The sequence below is a fragment of the Ailuropoda melanoleuca genome, chromosome 13 (assembly GCF_002007445.2).
Source record: "Ailuropoda melanoleuca isolate Jingjing chromosome 13, ASM200744v2, whole genome shotgun sequence".
NCBI lineage: Eukaryota > Metazoa > Chordata > Mammalia > Carnivora > Ursidae > Ailuropoda > Ailuropoda melanoleuca.
This window is the reverse complement of record NC_048230.1, coordinates 6,026,325-6,051,185: the sequence shown is the minus strand read 5'-3', so window position 1 is coordinate 6,051,185 and position 24,861 is coordinate 6,026,325. Positions and strand designations below refer to the sequence as shown.

The 24,861-nt window shown below is 37.4% G+C and overlaps 2 protein-coding genes across 2 annotated transcripts in view; one reads left to right on the top strand and one right to left on the bottom strand.

Moving 5' to 3' along the window:
- The window catches only part of NF1 (neurofibromin 1), a 211,130-nt gene that overhangs the window by 67,344 nt on the left and 118,925 nt on the right, over positions 1-24,861 (bottom strand). The window lies entirely within an intron of this gene.
- OMG (oligodendrocyte myelin glycoprotein) lies at positions 1,700-7,978 on the top strand. The gene is made up of 2 exons (XM_002912343.4): positions 1,700-5,465; positions 6,286-7,978. Exons 1-2 carry the CDS (start codon positions 5,463-5,465, stop codon positions 7,612-7,614), a joined length of 1,332 nt encoding a protein of 443 aa, XP_002912389.1. The 5' UTR covers positions 1,700-5,462; the 3' UTR covers positions 7,615-7,978.

Genomic DNA, 24,861 nt, shown 5'->3' with positions numbered 1-24,861 from the left:
TTCATAAATATGGCAAAAGGACAAGGCACAAGGGAATACAAAGTAGACTGAATTACCACACAGCAGTAGTGCTCTTAGCAGATCAGCATTAACCAGATTCAGAAACAACCCTGAAGACCATCTAGTTCAATTCCTTTTATTTGTTAACTGCTGAGAAAACAGGCTGGAAGAGAGGAGTGACTTTCTTAGTAGTGGTACTAAAAGCTGAGTTTCTTCCCCAACTCCTGGTTCAGCATACTTTTCACTTATATAGGACCAAAGAGCACCTACTTCACGCACTGCAACATACATAGAGATACAGATATAGATATAGATCATACATGTATTCTATTTGGGGTTGGTAATGGGGGACACAATGACCTGACCTGTAATTGTTATTACCTAGTTCTAATCAAAAAAGTAAAGTACACGGGGCGCCTGGGTGGCACAGCGAGTAAGCGTCTGCCTTCGGCTCAGGGCGTGATCCCGGCGTTATGGGATCGAGCCCCACATCAGGCTCCTCCTAGGAGCCTGCTTCTTCCTCTCCCACTCCCCCTGCTTGTGTTCCCTCTCTTGCTGGCTGTCTCTATCTCTGTCAAATAAAGAAATAAAATCTTAAAAAAAAAAAAAGTAAAGTACAAAATATCTCAGTACCTAGAATTAAAACATTATAATAATCACGTACTGTGATACTGATACACGATGAGCTGAATGGAATGGAGAGTCCAGAAATAGACTCAAATTTCCAACCAGTAGAAAAAACTATGGGGACAATTGGACAGACATTTGAAAAAGATAAAACTGGATCCATACTTCACACTACATTAGAATAAACACCAAAGAGACCAGAGATCTAAATATAAAACATAAAATTACACAAGTAATAGAAGAAAATATGAGAATTCCTTTATTATCTGGAAGTGAGGAAAAACCTTCCTAGCTGAGACTTAAAATCTAGAAGGAATAAAAAGGAGAATCCAAACTATATAAAACAGCTTTTAAATGTCAAACAAAACAAACTCTACCACAATAAAGTCAAAGTTAAACTGGAAATACAGGGAAAATGGAAAAAACCTGCAACTCTTAAGGCAAAATGTGCAAAACATAAGACAGTGAAAGAAGAAAGAAATTAAATGGTTCCTAAAAACATAAAGATGTACAACCTAATAAAAGAGATGTATTTAAAATTACATTGAGATACTCTTTCCTATCAGATTGATATAAATCCAAAAGTTCCACAACAAAGTGTATGGTGAGGTGATACACAACTGACTTCCCGATAGACTGCTGCTGGTGTGGACTACACACAAAAGAATTTGGTAATATCCAGAAAAGTTCCAAATGAATCTACCCTTTTACTCAGCAATCCTATTTTTAGGAATCTTTTTCAAAGATTCATTGGACAAAATATGAAATTACTTAGGTGCAAGGGTATTCACTGGCATTATTTGTAATAGCAAAAGTCTGGAAACAACCCAGATGTCCATCAATAGGGACTGGTTGAATAAACCATGGTACAATCCCAAATGGAGTCCTATGCATTGTGAAATGAATGTGAAACATCCCTATATGCTAATGTAGAATGATCTTCAAGATATATTCAGGAGAAAAAAAGAACAAGATGTGCAAACAGTTAGGGGCGACTGGGTGGTTCAGTCAGTTAAGTGTCAGACTCTTGGTTTCGGCTTGGGTTGTAATCTCAGGGTCCTGGGACTGAACCCTGTGTTGAGCCTGCATCAGGTTCTGTGCTCAGCATGGAGTCCGCTTGTCCCTCTCCCTCCCTCTCTGCTATCTGCGCTAACTCTCTCTTTCAAATTAATAAAATCTTTTTTTTTAAAAGATGTGTAACAGTATATTTAGTATGCAGCCCTTAATATAAGAAAAGCGAATAAGAACATGCAATAAAAAAGAAAAAAAGAAAAAAGAAAAAAAAAAGAAAGAAAAATACCGTTAAAATACAACCAAATGCTAATACAAACAGTCACCAATAAGAGGAAGAGTGGAATAGGGTGAAGGGGATAGAGAAGCAAGATTTCTCTGAATATACCTTGTTACATACTTTTGACTGAAGCAGTCTCTAAAAACTGATAACTGAAACTAATGAAACTAACTTCACGTAAAGTTGGTGATATAAACATATAGAAAATACCTTACTTCAAGTTGCATTTGAGCACAGAATTGACTATACATCCCTTAGTGAAATATATTCTAAGAATAAATAGAGCTGCAAAGAAACCTTAAATTTTATTCAGTAGTCTGTAATCTAATTGTAGCAATACTGGCATTATTCTGAAACTACTGCACGACGATACAAATAAACAATTACGTTAATGCTGTTAGGAACCATTTATAGGAAATATGGGGGATAGAGGAACAAATTAAATGTTTACAAGGAAGCAAAAGGATAAACCCAGATGAACAAATAATTGAATTTTGGCAACAAGCCAATAGAATGGGGGAAAAAAAGGAATGGGAGGTGAGACAAGAAACTAATCCACCTGGGTTTTGACCCAATAATTTCTATCTTGTCAGTTCGTCCATGGTATTAAATACTTTGTTCTGTATTCTCAATCATTTTCAGTAGGAATTTCAATCTGAATAGCCAACTATATTACTAAAAACAGAAAATATAATACTTTTACTCTCAAGCATGACAAATGTTATGAACTTAAGAAATAAAGACAAACTATACACTTGTCATGACAAGCACTGAGTAATGTACAGAATTGTGGAACCACTATTTTGTAGACCTGAAACTACTAGAACACTGTATGTTAACTATACTGGAATTAAAATTAAAAAGCTTAATGAAAAAATAAAATAAAACGGGAATCAGGTTAAGAAAGAAAAAAAAAAAAAGACGAGCTGATTAGGTTTCCAAACTGTTGATTACCATGGGACAGTTGTCCCTGGCAGGCAATCTGTTATACCTTTCACAATGTTGGGGTAATATATCTTAGGACAGTGTGTTTCACAAAAGAGTATGTAAATGAATGTACTGTTTAGTCTAGAATATAATGATTGCCTAAATAGCTGTAATTCCTGACTTGACAGGCTTATCTAAAATGCAATGTGTCTGAAATAATATCTAATACCTAAAATAAGTTGTAACAAACACTTAAGCCTATACAAAATTATTTTTTGAGTAATAATGACATACTATTATTTTATTTCATGAGTTTCTTTTTTTTTTAAGGTTTTATTTATTTATTTGAGAGACAGAGAGAGAGAGAGATAGCGACAGAGAGCATGAGCTGAGAGTGGGGAGAGGGAGAAGCAGGCTCCCCGCTGAGCAGGACCCTGGGATCAGGACCTGAGCCAAAGGCAGATGCTTAATCCACAGAGGCACGCAGATGCCCCTATTTCATGAGAATTTCTAAAAGCATAAGGACAAATTGTTACAATTCCAATACAATACAATGTTTCCCCTCTTTCTGAGAATTTTATGACGATCTTTGAATAATAGGAAGCAATTGGTACGAACCCAAACTTGAAATGAGAAATGCTGTCACTACGACTGTATCGGAATTTTCTATTATAAACCGCAGAACCTAATCTCAATAAAGCCTAACCCCAAATTCATCTGAATCTGTAAGTTAATGAAATAAGTTCTTGGTTTCAAAAAAAAAAAAAGTACTGGTAAGTATAATGGAACTGGGTAACTCCACTTCCACATTGATGTAATGAGACATCCTAAAATTACAACAGAGATTTAAGCATTGGTAAACTGACCTTCAATCACATCCCTTGATGTATAATAGTATAAACAGGAGCTAAAATATAAGAAAAATCTAAATGTCAAAACAATCATTCCCTATTTCCACAACAATATTGCTGAATGTAGTATTTTTAACACATTGCTTTTAAGCACTAAGACTGATGACTGGTTTCTGAAATCCATAGAAAGACTTATTAAGAGTCCAAGGCTGAATTCTCAAAGTAAAGTGGGAATAAAGCGCCTAATCAATAATAAATTTCTAACACTGCAGTCTTTTAAAATGTAGATACTTTTCGAGGAACATTAATTTTATACAAAAGGTGACTCCTAGAGTATAGTTTCTAAGAAAATAAATTTCAAATTTTAATACAATAAATTCTATTTGGGGTAAAATTTGGGGCAAAATAATGGCAAATATAATTTAGAGAAAAACAAAGGATTAACAACAAGGCATAAGGAGATTTTCTTTACATGGGATGTGCTAATAATTGCTGGTTTTTTAAACAGTAAAAATTTGGTAATGAAAATGCCATGATTTTATCTGCTTTCTTTTCGAAGGTAAACTGGTTATTCTAGAAATTAGATTTGAGTTTTAGCAGATTTTTTACACAATCAATCCACTAAGAAGTGAGGCAAAAGTTACTATAAATCTGGTCACATTTTATAAAACTCATGACCAAAGTTCTGCCTTTGAAATTAATGTTTCGTGCAATTTAAAAACTGTCGATTGGTTTCTCAGTAAGACCAAATGTGAAACATTCTGAAGAAATCACCTAAAATTGATGCTATTATTTTTAAAACATAAAATCAAATAAATGGCCACTCCTACAGCATCAAAGATGTCTCTGGAGAAAACAATTTGTATACCCACTCACTGAACAAAGTAAGTTGCATAGAGAAAGAAAATCCTTCACCTAAAAGACATAAAATAAAACACATCTGACCACATAAATTTAATTAAAAGCATATGATGCTCATTTAAAAATGAAGTCTTGCTTGTGTGTAGTCTGGGCTAAACAATCCTTTGTATCAGAAAGATAAAGACAAAATAACCATATGGGAGTACTTCAGTACTTCTGAAAAAGAAAGATGAAGATTTAAGTGGTTGATAAATTTGAAAAGCTGATTATACGTAATAATCACTATGTTGGGGGAGCACATGAAAATGAAACAGACAGTATTGTGCTATTTTAAAAAGTGACATGACAATTGAACCATTTTAGAAGAACATGAAAAGGCAGGAGTTAAAAATAGTTAAATTAACATCTTAGAAAACCATCCACAGGGAAGGTCAAATTCATTTTCAACATTTTTCAATGTGTAAAAAGGATAAAGAGTAGAGGCTTTAAAAAGAACCACAAATTCTTCACGAGGCAATGTTCGAATGTGGAACATGAGCTCTGACAAATACACAAAAATGAGGAAGGGCCAGGTCTAACGTGCATGAGGCGCTATATCCTACAGCAAATCGGAGATATATAGGTATGCCCAGTGCTGTAAATTTAAAAAAATATTTTTGGGGTCCATTTTGTTGCGTGTGCACCTCTTGCAATAAATTTGAGTCAGCACCAATGACAGCTCTGCAGTCCTCCTATGTATGTGGTGCTGATCAGGTGGTTGCAGAGCTTCGGCTCACAGCAACACAATGCAGCTGAGCAGGCGAGCACAGCCCACAGCCAGAAGCGGTTCCCACTCTCCAGAACAAGGCGACCTTTAAGCTTAAGTTTCCGGGAGAAAACGAGATGCTGCTGCTGAAGACGACACCATGGTAAGCTGTTATTTAGATCAGTAAGAGATTGACTTTGGGATTTTCCCCCCCTTTTTTAAAGAAAAAGTCAATGTGAGGACTGAATATATATTCAGAAGCAAGTGCATGCACCAGAAATTTGCTGCAGTGTCAGTAGAGGGGTTTCTTTTTAATATTCATTCACTTTGTGAATGTCCACATTGCTTTCTTTGAGCATCGGCACTGAAATATACAGAAAAAAATCACTATAAAATGCGAGGTTTAAGGGTATGGTGTTGGTCTGAATTTTTCAAGTGCCTTAAAATGTTTTACCAGGATATATTTTTCCTAAAAAGACAAAGATAAATTTCAAAGTATTGTTTTAATATCTAAATAAAATCTTACTCTACACACACATTGACTATTACATTACTGCAGAGATTTAAAAAAAAAACAAAAAACAAAACAGACTCGACAGCCATTTTTTCCTATCTGAGTAAGAAAGGATATTATCAAAAATAGTAATAGCTTAAGATTTATTTGCAGAGAATGCCATTTTGTAATGTAAAGGCTCTAGGAAGATAAATAAGAAAGACTATGGTAAAAGAAGGGAGAAGAAAAGGGAGAAAATGCAGAAGCAAGTAGGGGGAGAGAGTCCCCCTCTACCACATAGCCCCAATTGAAGGATTAAGCATTTGGACTATAAATGAAGGGGAGCTTTGTTAGTTTAATCACTGGAACAATTATAAAAGGACTCAACAACAAGGAGGTTTATTGAAAATTTTGCCTAATGCTAACTGACCCATGCAGATGCCTAATTGTGTTTGCATATTAAAAGAAGGGTATATCTGTTTGTTTCCAGGCTTTGATGGAATATCAGATATTGAAAATGTCTCCCAGCTTGTTCATCCTTCTGTTTCTCACACCTGGTATTTTATGCATTTGTCCTCTCCAATGTATATGCACAGAGAGGCACAGGCATGTGGACTGCTCAGGCAGAAACTTGACTACATTACCATCTGGACTGCAAGAGAATATTATCCATTTAAATCTGTCTTATAACCATTTTACTGACCTTCATAACCAGTTAACCCAATACACCAATCTGAGGACCCTGGACATTTCAAACAACAGGCTCGAAAGCCTGCCTGCTCAGTTACCTCGGTCCCTCTGGAATATGTCTGCTGCTAACAACAACATTAAACTGCTTGACAAATCTGATACTGCTTATCAGTGGAACCTTAAATTTCTGGATGTTTCTAAGAATATGCTGGAAAAAGTTGTCCTCATTAAAAATACACTAAGAAGTCTTGAGGTTCTCAACCTCAGTAGTAACAAACTTTGGACAGTTCCAACCAATATGCCCTCCAAACTACATATCGTGGACCTGTCTAACAATTCCTTGACACAAATCCTTCCAGGAACATTAATAAACCTGACCAATCTCACACATCTTTACCTGCACAATAATAAGTTCACATTCATTCCAGATCAAGCTTTTGACCAACTCTTTCAGTTGCAAGAGATAACCCTTTACAATAACAGGTGGTCATGTGACCACAAACAAAACATTACTTACTTATTGAAGTGGATGATGGAAACAAAAGCCCATGTGATAGGGACTCCCTGTTCTAGCCAAATATCATCTCTGAAGGAACATAACATATATCCCACACCTCCTGGATTTACCTCAAGCTTGTTCACTGTAAGTGGGATGCAGACAGTGGACACCATTAACTCTCTGAGTATGGTAACTCAACCCAAAGTGACCAAAACACCCAAACAATATCGAACAAAGGAAACAACGTTTGGTGCCACCCTAAGCAAAGACACCACCTTTGCTAGCACTGACAAGGCTTTTGTGCCCTACCCAGAAGAGACATCCATAGAAACCATCAATTCACATGAAGCAGCAGCTGCAACTCTAACTATTCATCTCCAAGATGGAATGGTTACAAACACAAGCCTCACTAGCTCAACAAAATCATCCCCAACACCCATGACCCTAAGTATTACTAGTGGCATGCCAAATAATTTCTCTGAAATGCCTCAACAAAGCACAACCCTTAACTTACGGAGGGAAGAGACAACCACAAATATAAAGACTCGCTTACCTTCTGTGGCAAGTGCTTGGAAAGTAAACGCTTCATTTCTCTTAATGCTCAATGCTGTGGTCATGCTGGCTGTTTGAGGGTCTGCATTTTTTGAAACTAATGAAAGAACTCTTCCCTGATGTATAGTTGGGAAAATATGCCCCTATCTAACCAGTGATTCAAGCTATATAAGTATTCAAGAAAGCCAGTCTTACATTTCTGACTCTGATGTAAATCAAGTAACTTGTCTTAAATAAAAGAACTGCACAATGTCTTGGTACTTGCTGCTATTTTACTGTCTTAATTAAGTAAAACTAATGAGTATCTTTCTTTTTAAAGAAATGTTTTCTTTTTAAGGCTTCAATTTATTGCACAAAATATAAAGCATCTAAACTTTAATATGTATTTTATGTATGTTTACACTGTCAAACATCTGGGAAAAAAATAAAAGGTCTATGCTCATAACTGTGTCATTTGGCTTTCTAGTCAAACCAACTTCATCTATTCAGTAGAGTCAAAATGACCTAACCATTTCTGTTCTGGGGTGCCTTGGTAAAGATCTTTATGGTAAATGAAATGTTGGAGGCATCCAAGGATTTTGCCATTAAAGTATAACTATGGTTGCCATCCCATGAATGGTTATGCCACATCATTATTTTACACACAAGCCATAATTGTTTTAAATCTAAATGATGTCCTGCTTCTGAGGAACTCTTGGCTACTTTACAGATTATATAATGGACAAAAGCTCTTCAAAAAGCTAGAAGACACTAGGCTTTGCATTTTAATAAGGAAAGTTTAATGGCTTTTTTTTTTTTGCATTTAAGAAAAGTATTGGAAACACAATAAAAAGTTTGGCTTTAAAGACATGTAAAGGAACCGTTTTAGTGCATTTTTAAGAGACCATTTATTAATGGAAAATTTAAATATTTACACAATTAAAAGTCTTCTACATGCAAGAGAGGGAAATTTATCTTTTGCACGTCAGATGTCAGAAGCTGACTTACGTAAATTAAAAACAGGATTAGTGCGGGGGGGGCGGTGGGGGGAAGGATGGGATTCATCTCTACAACCAGGCAATGAGCCCAATAAAACACACAACAGGACTAAGACTGGGCACAGGACGGATCTTAACATTCCACATCAAACTGAACTGGGACATAACTAGAAGAAAATGGACAACTTCCTACAAATACAAAAGTAAGCCACCTTATGAATCAGAGACAAACGTAAGTAAAGGCCAAGAGTCCGAAAAAAGAAGCCCTGAAACAAGGCTAGATTAAAATTCAAGAGAGCAAAACCGAAACAGGTGGGCCACAAAAATGAGGTATGTAATTTGTGCGACTCAAGGAAGAATCTATTTCAAGCAATTCCCAGAGTTGGGAAAGAGTCCAGAAAGAAACTTTTATGCTCCTTCCTGAGACATTTTAAAATAAGATAAGTCTTCTTTCCAGGCCTGGGAACATTTCTATTCAGAGAGAGAGAAAAGTAATAACCCTCTAATGTGCTCTTTTTTTTTTTTTTTTAAAGGACCAGGACTATGGGAAAATTATTGTTAAACTTCAATAAAGCAATTCCTTTCCTGTGCTGACTAGTACAGTGGCTCCTGAACATTTCTTTGCCCCAGCAAACCTAACTCACTATGTCAGGGATTTTTACCACGAAGAAAGGGGGCTATTTGAAAAAGTCCCCTAAATGACTTTAAAATTCACTACCTTTCCAAATGTGCAAGCTGTTCCCATTCCCTCCCAATCACTGATCTATTATCTTCACCAGAGATGATAAAGGCTAATTTCCAGATAGTTCCTACTCTACCACAAACCCATGTCTTATTTCAAAAAACACATATCCTGAGTTTCACAACAAGTAGGTGTCTTCACTGAGAGTGCCAGATATAAAATGCTGTGTTAGAAATATTATGGGGAAAAGTGACAAGAAGATGCAATTATGGATTACAGCATTAGTCGTACCTATGGATTATGCCAATCTGACTAATCTGTCTGCAAAATGCAGAGGAAAAAACTCAGTAAATTTATAAGTACAAATCATGTCAACTACACAGACTCTAAGTCCTTAGAAAAAAGTTATTACCTAGCCTTAAAATAATTAGATAAACTTCCTTCTAAGGAAATTGTGTTCTTATCATTATTAATGGAGGAGGGCTCATTATTTGCCATAAGACAAGAACTACTGTATTACTGGGCTCCATAAACACGTCAAAACGCATTAGTCCTCTCAAACTCCTAAGATATGTATCCACCCATCCACCCCTAAGGCCTGGTTCTATTTTACAAGTAACTTTTTCCTACCAGTCAAGAGGATCCAAATAAGAGCACAAATTACAAAGCAAATGCAATAAGGGATAAAGTATCAGTGAAGAGTGTGCACTCTGGTGTCTAAGGTTCTAGGCCTAAATCCTGCCTCTGTCACTTCGCAGCTGTACAATTCTGGACAAGCTACCACTTCTCTAGGTCACAGTTTCCTCATGCCTAAAATTGGCCAGCACAAGTTATTCAGTGTTTTTCTTGAGGACCAAATGGTGTAATTCACAGAGAGCCTTAACGCAGTGTCATGGCCCCCCACACTCTACATGAGGTAACGTTGCTGCTGTTAATGTTCAGATCATTATCATGTGTATATGTCCAAGCCCACTGCTTTGAGAAATTCATGCATGTAGAAATACCCAAGCTCTACACCCTATCAGCAATAGAATGGAAGGGTGTGTGTGCTTCAGTCTCTGCTCTTCCACCCCCCCAGAATTCAGGTTCATATTAGTGGAATAGGGAGCCAGAAGAAAGCTAGAGAAACATTCATTATCACAGCAGAATGAGAAGATGTCTTCTCAATTAAAGGATCACAGGTATGTGCTATTCAATTCTTCCATAACAATGCTCTGGAGCAGCGGCAAGTTCCTTCAATAGACACCAAAAATGCCAGATGAAAGTCAACCCAAGTCTTTCGTAAGATTATTCCTTGTGAAATACATTTTAAGAACCAGATAAACAATGACACCATGCATTGGAAACCACCAGCCAACATTATGGCTGATTAAAAATGAAAAGTTAGATTTCAATTAAAATTAGAATCAAAACAATAATGCCCATTATCATCAATCTCTTCAACAGTATTTAGGAAATTCCAGAACAGGAACAGCAGATACAATTATATGGAAATAAGAAACAAAATATTATTAATAGACTGAAATAACTGCCTAGTCAAAGGATTCTTCAGGAATGCCTTCAAAAGAATAACTTTAAATAAGCAATGAAAAAAATACGGAATTACGAATGATTTTCTCATATCCTGGCAACAAATAATTAGAAAATTCCAGGAAGAAGATACTGCTCATGGCAGCAACAACAAATCAAATCTACAATGCCAAGAAATAACATTCACATGAAATGTGCAGGACCAAATGGGGAAAAGCTAAAAAAACATTAGTGAGAGGTATTAACCAAGACTTGATGGAGACAATAAAGATTTCTCCATTCATCTACTCTTTCACTCAATAGACATTTATTCAGTACTTGGAATGTACCAGGCATCAAGAAAGATTAAGTACAGGAGATACACCTTGACTGATACTACAAAGATGAGATTACTTCCAGTATAATTCATGGATTAAACCAACCCTGACAAATATTCCAATGAAATTCTGTTTGGAACATGACATGAAACCCTGAAATTCATCTGCATGCATGAATGAATGAATAAATAAATAGTAGAGGTATCTTACACTTTCTCTAGGGGAAAACACATCTCAGCTCTAATAGTGAAGGCAGAATGGTAGGTCATAAAATTAGAAAGGAAGATAGACATTGTATAGAAATGAAAGTGCAATCAGAGCACAGTGCACAGAATTCCACCACCTCACAGGGTGGTTGTGAGGAGTGAGGACAAAATGAGATAATTCACACAATGTGCTCAGAACAGTGCATACCACATAGTAAATTCCTAAACATTGTTAACTTGAGAAGAAAAAAAATCACAAATCAAATGACAAGGGTAAGGCTCAATAAAGAATGCTGGGGAAATTGCAACACAGCCCAATTTAACACTCACTTCATGTGATACTCCTATATAGTGCACTAAAAAAGACAACCTCAAGAGAAAGGAAGTCTTAAAACCATCAGAAGAATTTACACATATTTATAAATCTCTGGGTGACTTTTTTTTTAATTAGAAAAAAAAATCACAAAGAAATCATCAACAGGTTTGTCTATACAAAACTCCCAAACCGCTTTATGCTTAAACAATGAGCCTAATAAAAATATTCAAAGAATACCATAAAGGAGATTGTTAACCAAAAGCTCACAAAATTGGTAAGAAAAATCTTGAGATTCCTAGTGGTAAGTGGGCAAAGGACATAACAGAACATTTAAAAGACAGGAAGCATGGTGACTTATAAGTATCTGGGAATACCGCCTACCACACAATAATCGAGAAATAAAAATAAAGTATGATACCATTCTCATTAGTAATTCAGCAAGCAATTTTTAAGAAATAAAAATTAAGGCTGGGGAAGACATCACGAAATAGCTACATTCACATATTGGTACAACTCCTCTGGACAGCAACTAGCAATTGTGATGAGAAAACCGCTATTTTGAGTTGCTGCCTCGGCATTTTGCAGTATGACAACCCTGCACAAACCGAGTCTGGACATTTAGATAAAGACCTGAGCTTAGGATTTCCACCACAAGTTCCTGCTTTGCTTTTCCTGGGGCACATTTTTAAATAACTGCTTAGGGGCGCCTGGGTGGCACAGCGGTTGAGCGTCTGCCTTCAGCTCAGGGCGTGATCCCGGCGTTCTGGGATCAAGCCCCACATCGGGCTCCTCCGCTGTGAGCCTGCTTCTTCCTCTCCCACTCCCCCTGCTTGTGTTCCCTCTCTCACTGACTGTCTCTATCTCTGTCGAATAAACAAACAAAATCTTAATAAATAAATAAATAAATAAATAAATAACTGCTTAGAGTTGAGCCCGAGAAAAGTTAGTGACCATCACTCCAACAACCTTATAAGTAATAGGTGCTTGCTACCCCGTGCTCCATGTTCCACTTTCTGCTTGCTGGTAACCTGGGATGGAAGACTGCCCTTCCTCCAGCTCACTGTGCATCCTCCCCCTCCCCCAACATTTCTGGGATCCATAAGTAATAAATCTTAAGACTTTTACTTCATCTGAGTGAGTATACTGAAACAAATCAAATCAAAACAACCCCAAGGTTTTCACTTCCCCAAAGCAGCAGCTCAGATGCTGAGGGACTCCCTGCCAAACCTGTGTGGGTGGTGTGTGCCTCCTCATTCAGCAGCTCATAATCTGCATACTTTTTTTTTTCTTATAATCTACTCTCGTCCCTTTTTAAATGAAATATAGCTGAGATACAATGTTATATTAGTTTCAGGTATTCAACATAGTGATTCGACAATTCTATACATTACTCCAATGCTCCCCATAAGTGTAGTCACCATACAATGTTATTACAATATTATTAACTGTATTTCCTCTGCTGTACTTTATATCTCTATGACTTATTTATTTTATAACTGGAAGTGTATACCTCTTAATCTCCCTCACCTATTTCACCTATTCCCCCACTCACCTACCCTCTGGCAATCACCAGCTTCTCTATATTTGAGTTTGTTAGTCTGTTTGTTGTGTTTTTAGATTCCACATCATGAAATCATATGGTATCTGTCTTTCTCTGTCTGACTTATTTCATTTAGCATAATACCCTCTAGGTCCATCCAGGGTGTCAGAAATAGCAAGACTTCATTCTTTTTTATGGCTAATATTCCATTGTATAATATGTCCACACCACATTGTCTTTATCCATTCATCTATCAATGGACACTTGGGTTGCTTCCACATTGACTTTTTAAATAATGCTTCAATAAACATACGGGTGCATGTATCTTTTCAAATTAGTATTTTTGTTTTTTATGGGTAAATACCCATTATAGTACAATCTGCATATTCTTAATTTAATACACCTGCTACAGGTCTCCCAACACAGCAGTGATCAAAAACCTAAAATATTTTAACCTATAACCTAGTAAATTCTAGGTAAATTCTTTCTAACAGCAAAAAAATGGAAACAATGCTAAATATCTATCATTAGGACATGAGGTAAGTAAATCATGATCCACTGACCAGAAATAATATGTGTCTAGTAAAAATATTTATGAAGAGTTTTTTAAAGTTTGAAAGGTGGAAAATGCAAAAACTAGAAAGATAAGCAAAAATTATTGGATATAAACATAAATACAGAACTACGTATTAAAAACAACAAAAAGGAGAAATACATCAAAATGCTGATACTGTATACCAAGTATGTTTTATTACCTACTTTGTCCTTGAAAAATGCAAGAGATACAAAAAAGAATGATTGAAACAGCTGTCCAGAGATCTAGGTTGAGCAGGAAAACAAGAAAATGAGACGAGACATGAACTGTGAAGAGGCAGGGGCGGTCAACAAACTAGAGGGTATCGTGAAGTAAAGATCAGCGATGGAGAGGCATAATCAGAATTCTTGGAAGCACCTATACAGGCATAACTCATTTTATCAGGCTTCACACTTTACTGCACTTTGTAGATAATGCGTTTTCCTACAAACTGAAGGTTTGTTGCCACCTTGCATTGAACAAGTCTATTTATGCCACTTTTTTCTATAACATTTGCTCTCTTTATGTCTCTCATATTTTGGTAATTCTCCCAATATTTCAAACAATACTTCAAAGGTGATCTGTGATCAGTGACGTTTGATGTTACTACTATAAATGCTCTGGGGTGCCAAGAACAGAACCCATAAAAGATGGTGAATAAGTAAATATGTATGTTCTGACTGCTCCACCAACCAGCTGCCCCCCACCCCACTTCATGTCTCCCTTCCTCCCCTCCAGCCTCCCTATTCCCTGAAGTGTTCAAGTGAAAGGAAGAGTCACACGTCTCTCACTGTAAATCAAAAGCTAGGGGCACCTCGGTGGGTCAGTCAGTTGTGACCGGCTCTTGATTTCAGCTCAGGTCAGATCTCAAGGTTGTGAGATTGAGCCCTGCATTGGACTCTGCTCAGTGGGGAGTCTGCTTGAGATACTTTCCTTCTACCCACCCACCCACCCCTGCTCATGCTCTCTCACTCTCTCTCTCTAAAATACATAAGTAAACTTAAAAAAAAAGAAACCAAAAGCTAGCAATGACCAAGCTTAGTGAGTAAGGCATGTCGAAAGCCAAGGTAGGTTGAAAGCTAGGCCTTTTGTGCCAAACAGCTAGCCAAATTGTGAATGTAAAGGAAAAGTTCTTGAAGCTACTCCAGTGAACACACAAACGATAAGAAAGCAAAACAGCCTTACTGTCGACATGGAGAAAGTTTTCGGGGTCTGAATAGATCAAAAACGGCCACAACTTAAGTCAAAGCCTCATCTACAGCAAGGCCCGAACTCTCTTCAGTTCTGCGAAGGTTGAGAGAGGGGAGGAAGCGGCAGAGCAAAAGTTTGAAGCTGGCAGAGGTTAGTTCATGAGGCTTAAGGAAAGAAGCATTTTCCATCAGAGAAAAGTGCAAGGTGAAGCAGCAAGTGCTGAGGCAGGAGCTGCGACAAGTTCTCCAGGAGATCCAGCTCAGATCATTCGTGAAGGTGGCCACACCAAACAGCAGATTCTCTGTGTAGACGAAACGGCCGTGTGTCGGAAGAAGACGCCACCTAGGACTTTCATAGGTAGAGAGAAATCGATGCATAGCTTCAAAGCTTCAAAGATAGGCTGACCCTCCTGTTAGGGGCTAATGCAGCTGGTAACTTTAAATTGAAGCCAATGCTCACTTATAAATCCGAAAATCCTGGAAGCACTTAAGAATTATGCTAAATCCCCTCTGCCTGTGCTCTACGAATGGAACCACACAGCCTGAATATCAGCACATCTGTTTACAACATGGCTTTACTGAACATTTTAAGCCTACTGTTGAGACCTGCTACTCAGAAAAAAAAGACTCCCTTCAAAATATGACTGCTTGCTGACAATGCACCTGGTCACCCAACATGGAGATGGACGAGGACAGTAATGTCATTTTCATGTCTACTAACACAACATCCATTCTGCAGCCCGTGGACCAAGAAGCAATTGTGACCTTCGAGTCTTACTTAGCAAATACATTTCATAAGGCTATAGCTGCCATAGATACTGATCCCTCTGATGGAACTGGACAAAGTAAATTAAAATTTTTCTGGAAAGGAGATACCATTCTAGAAGCCATTAAAAACATTTGTGATTCATGAAAGAGGTCAAAATATCAAGATGAACAGGAGTTTTGGAAGAAGTTGATTTTTTTTTTAAAGATTTTACTTATTTATCTGACAGAAAGAGAGAACACGTGTACAAGCAGGGGGAGTGGCAGGCAGAGGGAGAAGCAGACTCCCCAATGAGCAAGAAGCCTGATGTGGGGCTCCATCCCAGGACCCAGGGATCATGACCTGAGCCAAAGGCAGATGCTTAACTGACTGAGCCACACAGGCACCCTGGAAGAAACTGATTTCAACCCTCATGGATGACTTTAGGGGTTTTAAGACTTCAGTGGAAGAAGTAACTTTAGATGTGGTAAAATAACAAGAAAATTAGGATTAGATTAGAAGTGAAGCTTGAAGATGTGACTGAATTGCTAAAATCTCATGTAAAACCAGAACAGATGAGGAGTTGCTCCGGTGAATGAACAAAGAAAGTGGTTTCTTGAGTTGGAATCTATTCCTGATAAAGATGTTGTGAAAATTGTTGAAATAACAATGGTTTTAGAATATGAATACACTTAGTTGATAAAGCAAAAGCAGGGTTTCAGAGGACTGACTTCAGTTTTGAAAGAAGTTCTACTTTGGGTAAAATGTTATTGAACAGCATCACGTGCTACAGAGAGATCATTCCTGAAAGGGAGTCAATCGATGCATGAAACTTCATTATTGTCTTGTTTTAAGAAATTGCCAAGGCCACCTCAGCTTCAGCAACCAGCACCCTGATCGGTCAGCAGCCATCAACACCAAGGCAAGAGCTTTCACAAGCAGAAAGATTAACAACCTGCTGAAAGCTCAAATGATGATTAGCATTTTTAGCGTAAAGTATCTTCAGTAAAGGTATGCGCACTGTTATTTTAGATAACGTCATTGCACACTTAACGTACTACAGTATAGGGTAAACATAACTTCTACATTCACTGGGAAACCAAAAACTCTCTGGATTCATTTTACTGTGATATGGCTTCGTTGCTGTGGTCCAGAACGGAACCTGCGGCATCTCCAAGGTCGGCCTACACACCATATTAGCTAACGCCAGTCCCACACAGCCAGTTGTTGCCAGGATTGTTCCCCCAACAATCTAACCAGACAAGCTCCTTTCTCGCCTTTAAACAAACAAAACCCCCCAAACATTCATAATTTCCAAGTCTCAGAATACCATCTAAATTCTCGATATGGTTTACTTATGGTCAGGCCCTTGCCTCCCTTTACAGTATGTAGCATCTTCAAATTTTCCAGTTCCATCACTGTATAGTTCAAGCAAAATGTCTTTCAGTCCCTCTAGTTCACCATGCTCTCTCTTGCCACGCAGCGTTCAGAGATTCTGCATGTCCTCTGCGGTGTACTACTTTCCCTCTTCTTCCCCTGGCAAACTCTTATTCATCCTTTTCAGTTTAGATATCACTTCCTCCTAGGAGTTTTTTTGAACACTTGATCTGAATTTATAAATACAGATCAAAGATATGTAACTGGTGTGCTAACAATGACCTACTTAGGACAGACCAAGTCAAACCTCTAAAAGCCTTATTCTATACTCTAAGTTTTTCCATTAGATCTAAGTAATAGCTTCAGAGCCCAGAAAAAGGAGAGATCTAAAAAAAAGTTATGAATGAAGGAAGGGGCACCTGGGTGGCTCACTTGGTTTAAGCCTCTGACTCTTGGTTGTGGGTCAGGTCATGATCTCAGGGTCGTGGGATCGGGCCCCATGTTGCACTCCATGCTCAGAGGAGAGTCTGCCTGAGATTCTCTCCCTCCCTCTCCCCTCCCCACTCTCTCTCTTTCTAAAGTTAAATAAATAAAATCTTAAAAAAAAAAAAAAAAAGAATGAAGGAAGATTTGGCTAGGCAGCTACCTGTAAGAAATTAGCTCTGGACAAATGAGAGTTACCTATGGAACAATTCCAGAGAAAGGTTAATTCTGATACCTGTGAACAACTTAGTACCAGCAGATTGCTTGAGGGAAACCAGTCATGGAAACAGAAACAAATGGCACCTCAATTGTTAATGTTAGTTTGCTTCACGCTTTGGAAAGTGTTGTACAAAGTGAGGTTTTAAAGAAGCTTAACTTAAAAAAAAAAAAAAAAGTCATTTTGGCGCAAAGCCCCAATTCCACTAAACATGTTTAGGAACTGGTGGAGACATAGGCTCAATACACCTATTTATCCTTTCTATAAATTATGGCCTGATATTATGAATTTATTGGAAGTTATTGATGAAATCAAAGCACAAAAACTAAACACATACACACACATGCATGCACACACGCACACACACACACACACACACAGTAAAAAGAGCAAACCATATAGTTCTTTTCTGATCAAACAGTGTTCTAAATGTATTTAAAGCACATGGTGGTTTAAGAGAGCATGAGAGGTTTTCTCACCTACAGCCTGTGTTATTATCTTGGGCAAGTGATTCAATGGTTCTTCTGGTAAAAATCTAGTCAAGAACAGGTATTCCATATAGGTATTTTAAAGAATACACTAAATCATGTTTATTAAAGCTACAATTTAAGGAGTACTGTTGTCCCTTGTTTAAGAGATTCTTGGGCAATCACCAAGATCAGAAATGGAAATGACTGAACCCATAATGGTACCTAATTCCCCATGTATGGTAGTCACACTTCAAATAACAAGTTTACAAGGTTTGTTATTTATTTGTCCCATAGGAAATATGATTTAGCATTAAAAATCAGATATCTGAATAATTCACATAGGTATCTCAAGGCCAAGTATCACACAAATGTGATGAAATATTCAATACCAGGAAACATTTTTCACTTTGTGACTTGTTGCCCATAGTCACCATTCAAACAAACAAACTGAACACCTCTGGGAGTCTAAAGGGATTGAAATGCCTGTCAAACCCTTGCCTCGACAGAAAATAAACCAAGATTGAATGGTTTTTCTTGAGAAAGAAAAAAACCAAAGTATCAGTAAGGGAAAACAAAGATGTCATCACCACAATAACCACCAGGAAGGCCCTCGTTTGCCAAACAAAGCCTCAGCAACCGCTGCTGCGTGTAAGACACCGTGTAATGTAAGAGTAACTGGCACACAGCCATATCCATTTACCAGTTCTATTACTTAGACAGCAGATATTCAGTGCAGTTCCTCATACTGATGACAAATAAGCAAAGAAATGTGTAACAATGTCATCTATTGATAAGTTCTAATACTTTCTCATGGTATAGCTTTGCTACAATGATTACATGAAATCTTTCTTGCTTTAACAAAGTATATACTTGGATGAAGTGCTAGAAGTCTCTTGCCCTGACTCTAAGTTAAAAACAAACAATAAAAGCTGCAGGACATTAAGTATGAACTTAGAGACACTGTAAAGTTTCTTTAAAGCACATTTAAATTAATCAAAGCACCAAGGAGTCACCTGAAACTAGTAAAACATCTTCACATATAACTATGAGTTGACTATAAGCTGATTTTTTTTTTTTAAGATTTTACTTATTTATCCGACAGAGATAGAGACAGCCAGCGAGAGAGGGAACACAAGCAGGGGGAGTGGGAGAGGAAGAAGCAGGCTCATAGCGGAGGAGCCTGATGTGGGGCTCGATCCCAGAACGCCGGGGTCACGCCCTGAGCCGAAGGCAGACGCTTAACCACTGTGCCACCCAGGCGCCCCTATAAGCTGATTTTAATTTTTAACATAAATGTCATACATGATATAAGTATTACTAAGAGCCAGTTTGTAAGCCACATAAGAAAAAACTCATTTTAAACAAAAAAAAAGTATTATTAAACTTGACATTTTGTCTTATCAAAAAAATTTCAAGTATGAAGATTTTCTTGCCCTATCTAAATAGACTCCAGGCTTTGACAGTCCTTCCAAAAATTGTTTTCCTTAAATGTTGTGCTCAAAGGCAGCAGGATTTAAAGTAAGTACATCACTTCCAAAAGTGACTCTTCTGAAAGAAACAATAGTCACTTGGATGTATTTATTCTTAGATGCTGGTTTCAGAATTTTTCCATGTTGTTTTATATTATACTCAAACCTCTTCAGCACATCTTGGGATTATTTCCTTTCAAGGATCATATACTAAAAGAGGTGAACCACTGTTCATTAGAAAAACAACAACAACCACTGGTGTGGCGGCTGGGTGGCTCAGTAGGTTAAGCGTCAGCCTCTTGATTTTGGCTCACGTCATGATCTCAGGGTCATGAGAGCAAGCCCCGCATCAGGCTCCGTGCTCCCCTATGGAATCTGCTGGAGATTCCCACTCTCCATCTCCCTCCTCCCTGCCCCTACTCATGCCCACTTTCTAAAATAAATAAAATCTTAAAAAAAAACAAACCTGTTTTTTGCATAGCAATACATGGACTGTAGCCACTAACCATACTATTTTGTAGTACATGTCAAGTCACAACTACCAGATCATTCAGAATCAATCACTAAATCATCTTTGATTAGTAAACCAAAGCCTCGTTTCACTAACACCCAAGGTCACTACACTTCTATAAATCAAGGATTACCGAAAACAAAACCACTAGAGAAATTTTTTGGCTCAATTCAGAACTCCAATTCTAACTGCTATTATTAAATCAAGTCTTCTTCCTTCAAATTACAGTCACGTGTGTCTATAATTTAAACTGGTAATTAGTCTTAACACTATCACTGAATGATTAAATATACATAACAATTAAAAGCTAGGTTCATTTATTAAGTGTTCTTTGAATTGTCACATATGCTGCTAGATTCTCTGTATCTAGATAAAGACATCTAGACTGAGGAGCTAAAAATCCAAGAGGTGAACAGAAAATTTATATTCCATGCACCCTTAGCTTCACTGCAGCATTACTTAAAATAGCCAAGGGGCACCTCAGTGACTCAGTCGATTAAGCATTTGACTCATGATTTCAGCTCAGGTCCTGATCTCAGGGTTGTGGGATCAAGCCCTGCGCTGGGATCCATGCTCAGTGGGGAGTCTACTTAGGATTCTCTCTCTCCCTCTCCCTTTGTCTCTCCCCCTGTGCATGTGTGTGCACTCTCTCTCTCTCAAATAAATAAATCTTAAAAAAAAAATTAAATAGCCAAGACATGGAAGCAACCTAAGTGCCCACTGATGGACAAATGGACTAAGAAAATGTCACACGCACACACACGGAATATTATTCAGCCATAAAAAAAGATGTAAATCTTGCAGGGTGCCTGGGTGGCTCAGTCGTTAAGTGTCTGCCTTGAGCTCAGGTCGTGGTCCCGGCGTTCTGGGATCAAGCCCCACATCGGGCTCCCTGCTCAGTGGGAAGCCTGCTTCTCCCTCTCCCACTCCCCCTGCTTGTGTTCCCTCTCTTGCTGCCTCTCTCTCTGTCAAATAAATAAATAAAACCTTAAAAAAAAAAAAGTAAATCTTGCCATTTATAACATAGGTGGACCTTGATGGCATTACACTAGGAGAAATAAATCAGAGAAAGCCAAATACCATATGATTTCATTTACATGTGGAATCTACAAAAACAAAAAGAGTGAACTCACAAATACAGAGAAGAGACTGGTGGTTGCCAAAGGCAGGGGTTGAGGGGTGGGTGAAATGGGTGAAGGTGATCAGAAAGTACAAACTTCCAGTTATAAAATCAGTAATTCCTGGGGATATAATGTACAGCATGGTGGCCGTAATTAATAATACTGTATTAAATATTTGAAAATTGCTAAGAGAGTAAACTTAAAAATTCTCATCACAAGAAAAAAATTTTAACTATGCATGGTGATGGATGTTAACTGGACTTATTGTGGTAATCATTTTGCAGTATATATACAAATACTGACTCATTTTGTTGTACACCTGAAACTAATACAAGGTTGTACGTCAATTATATCTCAATCAGAAAAAGGAAAAATTATATTCTAACATGGTCATTGTTAAATAGTATTAGAATATGCAATAATTTAGTAACAAGGTATTTTACCAAAATTTGCCTAAAAAGGCAGAGAAGAACAAATGTTGGATGAGGCTGTGGAGAAATTTAAATTTTTGTACACTGCTGGTGGAAATGTAAAATGATAAAGCTGCTTTGGAAAATAATTTGGCAATTCCTCAAAAGGTTAAACATCAAGTTACAATTCTACTCCTAAGGCATACACCTAAGAAAGTAAAAAACATATATCCAGACAAAAACTTATACATGAATATCCATGGCAGCATTATTCATAATAGCAAAAAATGGAAACAATATCCATTACCAGACAAATGGTTAACAAAATGTGGTATGTGCATGCAATGGAATATTATTCAGCTATAAAAAGGAATGGAGTACTGATACATGCTACAACCTCCATGAACCCTGAAAAAATGGTGTAGAGTAAAAGCAGCCAGTCACAAAAGAGCACATACTGTATGAGTCCCCTTATATGAAACGTCTAGAAAAGGCAAATCCATGAGAGATGAATGCCAGGGACTAGGGGGTGTGAGTGGGTTCAGAATAGGGAATAACTAATGGGTATGGGGTTTCTTTTTGAGGTGATTAAACATCTAATTTAGACATAACTGCACAACTCTGTAAATATACTAAAACCACTGAATTGTATATGTTAAAAAAGTAAATTTTAAAATACATGAATTCTATCTCACTAAAGCTGTTTTTTTGTTTTTTGCTTGGTTTTTAACTTGCCTAGACGGATAACGGTCAGGTTACTGAGATGGGTCTTGAATCAAAAGCTGGAGTTTGCCCTATGTTAAAGGAAGGGCATCCAAGGCCAACGGTAAGATGGTCAGTGTTGCTGAAGCACAAGGCACAAGGCTAGGCCTATAACATAAAGTTTAGACTATCCTTCCACAGATATTACTACACACTGTGATGGCTAGTCTTCTATTATTAAACTTAAATGACCAATCGAGACAAATGGTTTTCGGGCTTTTTTTTGACCACTGTAGAAGTAATGTACAGAATGCTCATTTGGCATTCTGAGCTTTCTGGGCAGACTTTGTGTCTTTGCCTGCTCTTATAATCTTCTTGACAACTGCTCTGATGATACCCTCAGCAATATATCATGAATACATTTTTCTGAGAACAGCCCAGAGCACATGAGGCTTACTTGGAACCACATCAATGACTGTAGGATCATCAGATTTCCAAAATAAGGCCAGCACCTAGCTTTTTACCAGAATGACTTTCAACCTTCTGCTTTAGTTCAGCAACCCTGCAACTTATAGGAGCAGTATAAAAGATTACGAAGAAACTTGTTCGAGATGCTAAGGAACAAAGGCTCTATCTTGTAAGTCAGTGGTTTTTGTTGAAGTGTGGTACCCATATGATGCGGTGGTATAAGAAATAGGCATTTAATAGTTCTGCATTTCTTTTTACTATTATCTTTTGTTTACTGGTTTTCTAGTTATAGCGATCAATACTCATTTTCTATTTACAGTATAATATAAATTCTCCTTTAAGAAAAAAAAAGTCCAAAAAAAAAAAAACCAATAAAAAATACTGAGGCAATAACAGGAGTTTTGAAGAAATGGCAAAATCCCAAAGGTGGTATATGAATGCCTTACATATGAAAACTTAGCTAACAGGGGCACATAAGAGGTTTTATCTGGAAGTAACATGGTCATATTTTAGAGAGATCATTCTGGCAGTAATTTGGAAAATGGAGGGGATGGGGTAATATCCTGGTGACAAAGAATCCAATTAGGAAGTTGTTGTAATAGCCTAGACCAGAGATGAGCAAATTATGGTCCACTGGCAATATACTGCCTACGTGCCACTTGTGGCCTGTTTTTGTAGGGCCTGAAAACTAAGAATGGTTCTTACATTTTTAAAGAGCTGTTCAAAACAAAGCAACCCCCAAGAAAAAGAAAAAAAGAGCAAGAAAATCTTTTTGATTTGTAAAGCCTAAAATATTTACTACTTGGTCCTTCACCAAAAATGTTTTGCTAACTCCAGCTTCGACAACTGATTAAAGTATAAACTGAGTCTGTAATATGAGGATAAAGCATTAAAAACATTTCTGAAGCAAAATCATTAAGACTTAATGACTAATCAATTGTACATGGTTAAGAGCAGGTAGAAGTCGACTGATGTTAAGGCTTCCACTGAAAGCTCAAGGCAGATGGAGATACCATTAACCAAGAGAAGCAAACAGAAAGAAGCAGAGTCTCTCTTAAAAACTAAATACTTTTTTTTTCCATTGGTAACAAAAAGAAGAATAAATGGTAACAAGCCAAAATGAGATTAACAGACTTACAGTATTATAAAATTAGGAAACAAACTTGCTCAAAGACAGACATTTGCCCTTGGAACATGTATTTTGCAACTAAGGGGAAATGTGTTATTTTTCCTATGTTACATTTCTAAAACGAAAAGGCTAGTATTTTACCATAGAAGAGAAAAGTGCTTAAGTAGAATTCTAAAAGGTATGACATTTAAGTCTAACATAACCTGCTTATGCATATTTGCACATCCACTTTCTCGGGAAGCTTACAAATAGTTTCTTTACAAGTAATTGTCCACAATGAAAGCCACTTGTGCTACACACTCCTGAAATGTTTTAAACGTTTAAATACAGGTAAAAGCCCACTAGTAGCATGATAAAAATGTCAATCCTGAAAACCCTAACTGCTTTCAGAACTAACCAAACATACCTAACTTTCAAAACTTTAAAAGTTTCAGGGACATGAGGCACAGGAGCAATAGTACTAAAGAGGGCTATCGTTATTTATTTATTTTTAAAGATTTTGTTTATTTATTTATTTGACAGAGAGAGACAGCGAGTGAGGGAACACAAGCAGGGGGAGTGGGAGAGGGAGAAGCAGGCTCCCGTGGAGCAGGGAGCCCGACGTGGGGCTCGATCCCAGGACCCTGGGATCATGACCTGAGCCAAAAGCAGACGCTTAATGGCTGAGCCACCCAGGTGCCCCATCTACAGAGTTATCTTGAAAAAGCAAGAAGTGCTTCCACTGCTAAGAGTGAGTGTGTAACTGCCACCCAAGAAAACATTCAAGTGTCCTAGTCATGAGACAAAAATCCAAAGACCAAAGAGGAAAGTTATGGAAGGGAAGATAGGGCCTAATTGTTTCTAGAAGAACATACTAATATTGCAACTTGAAATTATCAAGAAATTAATACA